This window comes from Coffea arabica, chromosome 1c (assembly GCF_036785885.1).
Source record: "Coffea arabica cultivar ET-39 chromosome 1c, Coffea Arabica ET-39 HiFi, whole genome shotgun sequence".
In the NCBI taxonomy this organism is placed as follows: domain Eukaryota; kingdom Viridiplantae; phylum Streptophyta; class Magnoliopsida; order Gentianales; family Rubiaceae; genus Coffea; species Coffea arabica.
The window spans coordinates 13,281,068-13,287,683 of NC_092310.1; the positions used below are offsets into that span (position 1 = coordinate 13,281,068).

The 6,616-nt window shown below is 37.0% G+C and overlaps 1 protein-coding gene across 1 annotated transcript; it reads left to right on the forward strand.

The window, feature by feature from the left end:
* Positions 1-5,537: 5,537 nt before the first annotated feature.
* Positions 5,538-6,395, forward strand: LOC140004654 (uncharacterized). The gene has a single exon (XM_072044778.1). The coding sequence runs from the start codon at positions 5,538-5,540 to the stop codon at positions 6,393-6,395; it is 858 nt and encodes a 285-aa protein (XP_071900879.1).
* Positions 6,396-6,616: the final 221 nt, after the last annotated feature.

The window sequence follows — 6,616 nt, forward strand, 5'->3', positions numbered from 1 at the left end:
TGCATTCATGGACTCATTTGACAAGGTTAACCTTTGAACCCAAGAGCCAAATTAGAGAAAAAGCGAATAAGATCTGTTAGTGTGTCCCTCAAAAAAAAAAAGATCTGTTAGTGTGGACTTGAAAAGCATTCTAAGCAATTAATGCATCTCTTAGTGATTAAGTAACCGCACATTAGCATGAAAAGGAACCAAACCCAATTTCAAATAGTTTTTACTGTTAACATGGATTTGCCCGCGGATCTTACTGGATGTGTCAGTGGATCCAATGAAATATAATAATGTTACCAAGTTTGCAACGGATCTTCTGTCCCATTCATTGAATCACTATCTATCCCACTTTTATTGTGGTCATAAAAAAGGGATTAAATATCTCGTTGGACTGTAGATAAAAAGTTCAAACCAATGTTGTTAAACTCGAACCAAATAACGACTCGGCTAAAATAGTGGGTTAGAGATCAATTGGTCGGATCATTCTAAAAATCCGTTGATGTCAGCATAATATTATAATTATTTTATATTTTTATAAGTGTCAAAAATGTTTAAATTAACTTATTAGTTGTATTCAGCCAATCATACAAAATGTTCCAAAAATATTAGATTTGCAGTCAAATATACACCTAATAATTATATATATAAATGTAAATTCATGATTAAACATGTCCATTCTCCAAAATTGCATGAAAAACTAAATTAAAACAAATTAATGCAAGTTGAAATCACTGATGTTATATTGAAAAGATGATAAGGATGAAAGCATCTTGATTTAGAAATCATTCAAAAAAGTGAGTAATTTTGGTATTTATGTTAAATGGGTGGAGTTTTCGTATTTCTGTTAATAAATAAAAGTGTTACAATTTAGATTATTCAAATTATGTTTGGGAAAAACAAAAAAAAAAAAGTTTGAGAATCGGGTCAACCAGTTGAACTGGGTCATTGGTTTAGTTGGCTTTTGACTGGTATTTTACCAAAACGATTTTGTGCTACAAACTAGATCGAAAAGAAGGCCAGTTCACAGTTAGATCGGTCGAACCAGTCAATCCGGTCCGAATCTAACAACATTGGTTCAAACCCACTTGCAGCGAAAAAATTCAAAGGAGGTGATGGAGAACTCCTTTGATCTAATCCAGTCTGTATGCTAACCCCTTATACAGCCTCTTTATGCTCCCCTCTTTATAGAATACGATAGATTAGGTTATAGGAATGTTATTTATGTTACTATTTCTCCTTCATAAATATCATATCTTAATTCTTTTTGTTTCCTTAAAATTCAATAACTATTAATCAAGTTAAAAATAAATACAACAATCTCAAAAAAGTAATATATAATAGAAAATTAAAAAGTATAGCAGAAAATTCGTAAAAATTCTCATTTTTGTGTATTTTGATTTTTTGAGTTTGTTAAATTTTGTATTATTTAGTTAATAGTTGTTGGATTTTAATGAAACAAAAAAGAAATAAAATACGATATTTATAAAGGAGAAATAACAATACAATAAAAAATAAGACAGTAAATGGTACAAAAGATCCATTGCAAACTAAGTCTCGGAATCGGATTCGCACAATGGATCGTGCTCCAGCCAGACCAGATCCCCAATTGGATCTAGACCTGTGATTGGATATGGGCATGCATTGGGAATCTAACAAGATCCGTGTGCAGGTTATCAAGGGATGAATTTCCCTCGATCTCATAATTTAATTCGCGGATGGTACAGAAGATCTGTTGTGAACTAAGTCTCAGAATCATATTCACGCAATGGATCATGCTCCAGCCAAACCAGATCCCCGATCAGATCTAGACCTGTGATTGGATTTGGGTGTGCAGGTTCTCAAGGGACGAATTTCCCTCGATCTCAGAATTTGATTTGCGAACGTGAATCCGCGTGAATTTGGAATGAATACGGAACGGATCTCACTTGGATAAATTTGAATAAAACACATTTTTTTTTTCAATATGATAGAAATCAAAATAGATGATCTCATTCTAGAATTCAAGATGTTATTTCATAATATGGTCTTCACATCAATTATTCTACCATAATTGATTATTTAACATGGATTTCGTATCAATTATATATATTACCATAATTGAACATTCAAGACTGATTTTATATCAATTACTCTACCATAATTGAAAATGAAAACATTAGCTGTTATATTTAGTCAATATTAGCTACTAAATAAAATCCCATTTTATTTGGGATTCTTTGCTTTAGAATAGGTCTTTTTGTTTAGAAGACTGTTAGCAGTAGTGTGACGCCCCGAAAGAATGAGTGCGAGAACCCGAAAAATTTCTAAGTTTCTAGGGTTTATTTTACTAATCGCCCGCCTTTTCGACATTTTCTTTATTAGAAAATTCCCTAGATAATTTTATTGAGTAAATATAGTTTTTAGATGATTTTTCTAGTATCAGTTAGTTTTTGAGAAATTAAGAACATATATAGGACGTGGGACCCACTAGTGCGGAAAGTTCGGTAAATTCGGCCAGTTAGGTTAAGTTTTGGATACCGGGTTTATTTTACCAGGTGTTAAGAGATAATTAGAGGTTGTTATATGGATGAGAGTGGAGAGAGACAAAAGGATAACCATGTATTAATTATAGTGACAAGTGTCACTTAGAGATTAAGTCTTGATTCTTAACCACTATTCATCCTTTTACCATTTGACTAAATAAACAAAAAAAAAATTGGATTAAAATCACTTCATTTCCCAAGCTTTGTGGCCGACTCTCTCTCTAAGCAAAAGAAGAAAAACCTCTCCAAATTCCTTGCTCCAATCTTGCCCAATTCAACAAACTAACCGATTAAACTTGAAAACTCTCCATAAAAACCTCTCTCTTAGTGATTGTGAGGTGATTGGTGAAGTTGTTTGGAAGGCTAAGGTGTGGAATTGCTTCCTTTCTTGTCTTATATGGTGAGTGACTAAGGGACTACTCTTGTCTTTCCAATAATGCTTAAGTAGTGACCTATGGGAGTTAAAGTAATGATCTTTGGTGTTATTTCATGATTTTGGTTGAGATTGATGGCATTTTCTATTTAATTAGGATATTTCTGTTTTAATATGATTGTTATAGTGTGGCTATGTATGATGATTGGAAATGATCTAGAATGAAGCTAGAAGGTGTATATGGTGGTTAATTGCAAGAAATTTCTGCTTTGGAAAGAAATTTGGAAAGTTAGGGTTTCATTATTTACATTCTGCCTGGCACAGTACCTCATAGTTAGAGGCCAAATTGGCCTTGGATTAAAACATGAAAGTTGTAGGAAATGATATTTTAGAGATGCCTGCAAAATTTCAGGTCAATCAGAGCAATGTAGCTTGTGAAAAGACTAAATTACCCCTTCTGCCCTATTTCTATCCGAACTTGATAATTGCTTCTGTAATTGGTTAAATTGGTAGGGAATACTTCTGATTTGGTTGTTGACATCTTTTTAAGAAATGTATCCTGGTGTCTTAGCTTTCGAATGGCTTTAGAATCACTTGATTTGGACTTAGGTAGCCTGAATTACAGTTCGTTAACCAGAATGCGGTTTGTTAACCTATTTTTACGGTTCTGGTTTGGTACATTGACATTTTGACCTAGTTTCACTACAAACTGGACTGCGTGGCCTTCTTCAACATTGTAGCCCTTTCTGTTAGCTTCAAAATGGTATAAAGTTCATCCAAATCTGAGTCCCGTAACTCCAGTTATGACCAAAACAAGATCAGTTGTCAGAACTGCCTTCGAATTTGGACAGTTCTGACAGGAATGTTTGGACCCATTTTCCTCCATGCTCTGTATCGATTCAGCTTCTGGTCTAAACATGAAAGTTATAGCCTTATGTCCTAGATTTTGAACGCCTTTAGAATTTCTTGATTTGGATTTGTGAGCTGTGAGTTATGGCCCAGCAAACAAACCCTGTTCGTCACCCAAAGACGTAAATTTCTGGTATTGTTTTCCATAATTTCGACCTACTTCCATTCAGATCTAGATTAAGGTGTCTTCAGGAGAATTGTATCCCTTCATCATAGATTCGAAACGGTGTCTCACTCACCTTGATCCGACATTCCTAGCCTAACTTTTGATCAAAACGGTTGGAGATGGCAGATTTGGCCATTTCCGTTTGCCGTTCCGCGCGCGCGTGCACCCATTTTGCCGTTTCAGCACTTGCATGTGCCGATTTTGCCGTTTTGCTTGTTTTGAGCATGTTAGTGGCCGTTTGTGATAATATGTGATACAATCTTCTATTTCAGACAGTGATTAGTTAGGCGGAGTCGGTGGGGCCCACTACTAGCGAACACACGCGAAGTGCTTTTGCTCTTGTACTACTTTTGTATTTTGAATAAGTATTCAGGCCATTTATGTGTATAAACTGCTTATGTGTTTTGATGTGAAAAGGGGGACTTAGGCGAGAGTGTACTTTATCACACTCGACCTAAACCCTAGTTTGTACCTATGTTTCTCCATGAGATGTGTATATATGAATTATTTTGGGTTTTGAACCCCTTGAGCTTGGAGCTCGGGGTGACTTTCGTGAGCTCGTGAAATATGTTAAAGTTGTGGGCCCGATCTCAAGACCTGGATGGACTATTCGAGCCGGTCGGGGCTTGGTCGGAGCCAGTCCAACCTAGTCTGAGGTCACCAAGTTCGTAGGTTCCAGTTGTGAACCAAGTTTGTGACCCGAGCTTGTGACTCAAGTTCAAGTTTGTGATTTCGTTCGCCCGGGCAAGTTTGTGAGGTGACTGGCCAGTGAGGGTGATAAGGTGTTTGGTAGGTGTACAAGTGGAGTTCTACGGACCTTATTTATGGTCGACGGAATGTCGACAGGAGATCACGCATAGCAAATGACTTGGCTTTGGAGCCAACCTGTATCCTTCCTTTGTATTGTTACTTTTGTGCTTGACTTGACATTTTGTGAAATAGTTATTTCTTTAAATGTGAAATTTACGCTTTTACCCCTGTTTACTTACTAAGCTTCTAACTTACCCATTTTCCTTTGTTTTCCTTAGCAGGGGACGACGTGGGGAACTTCTTGGCACCTTCACTAGTTTAGTTAGGTTTGATTGTAATAGTTGGACAGTTAGGATGTTTGTTTTTATTTTGATGGTTTGTATAAGAACCCTCCTTAGGGTCTACCTTCTGCTGGTTGTTATTATAATGTATTAGAGTAGTTTGACTCGATACTTTTGAAGATGTAAATAGAACTCTTTTGGCGTCAGATATATTGTGAATAGTACGCTTGTGGGTTTATCTAGTTTTATTGTTTTGAAATTTTGAGTCTTGGCGCGAGTTAGGCAGGCGTCCCGCCGATACCCTAGGGTTCGCCCTTGGGAGAAGCGGGGGCGTCACAAGTAGACTCCTTATTTATTGTATTTTCTATTTGCTTTGTACAGCTATTTATAGCCTAAATATTTCTCATTCAATGGTACATTGAATTCCTTCCATACTTTCTTTTCTCTAAAATACTCTTTACTGTTAACCTTATCATCTGGTATCAGAGCCTCGCAAGAGGCTCGGTAGGTAGAAGTAGCAGTCTTCTAAGGGAGTTTCATCAATGAAAATGGCAACAGAGGGAGCCTTTATTCAACTAGCAGTGCCGAGGTTCGATGGTCACTACGATCATTGGGCGATGCTTATGGAAATTTTTCTTCGATTAAAGGAGTACTGGAATGTGGTAGAAAATGGAGTTTCTACAGCAGCAGAAGATGTGACTTTAACTGAGGCACAAAAGAAAATTTGTGAAGAGCAGAAGTTGAAGGATCTTAAAGCTAAGAACTATCTGCTTCAGGCGTTAGATCGTTCCATTTTGGAGACTATCATTAACAAAGATACGTCAAAGAGTATTTGGGACTCTATGAAGCATAAATATCAAGGAACAACGCGAGTAAAACATGCTCATCTACAGGCATTGCGAAAGGAGTATGAAATTGCTCACATGAAGGAAGGAGAATCTGTGAATGAGTACATTGTTCGTGTTCTTGTCATCACTAACAAGATGAAAGCAAATGGTGAAAAGTTGAAAGATGTTGCTGTTGTGGAAAAGATTCTGAGGTCAATGACACCTAAGTTTCATTATGTCGTCTGTTCAATTGAAGAATCTAAGGATACAAGTATTTTGTCAATTGATGAGCTGCAAAGCAGCCTGCTCATGCATGAACAATGCATGAGTAACATTGTACATGAAGAACATGCACTGAAGGTGACTCATGGAAACCAATATGCAGGAGGAGGAAGAGGGCGTGGGAGCTTTGGAGGCAGAGGCCGTGGAAGAAGCAGACAAAGCTTTGACAAAGCAACTGTGGAGTGTTATGCTTATCACAAGCTTGGTCATTTTCAGTGGGAATGCAAGAAAGGAGAGGCCAATTTTGCAGAGAGTCAAGTGGAGAGTGAAGAATGTGACGACCCCATTTTCCCCTAAGGCGAACCAGAGGGGTCAACGGGCCGCCTGCTCAGCTCTCGCCAGGACTCAGTCAATCACTACAGTCCTCAAACAAATTGCAATATATAACTCAGATATATACATCAAATTCTCCAAGAATTACATATCACAAATGCAGCGTAATATACACGTACATCCATTCAAGTCCAATCATTCATTACAAACTCTACTACTAAGCTATTACACAAGAGGCAATCCAA

Excerpts from the sequence above, each read along its gene's own strand:
- LOC140004654 (XM_072044778.1), top strand. The coding sequence starts at position 5,538 with ATGGCAACAGAGGGAGCCTTTATTCAACTAGCAGTGCCGAGGTTCGAT.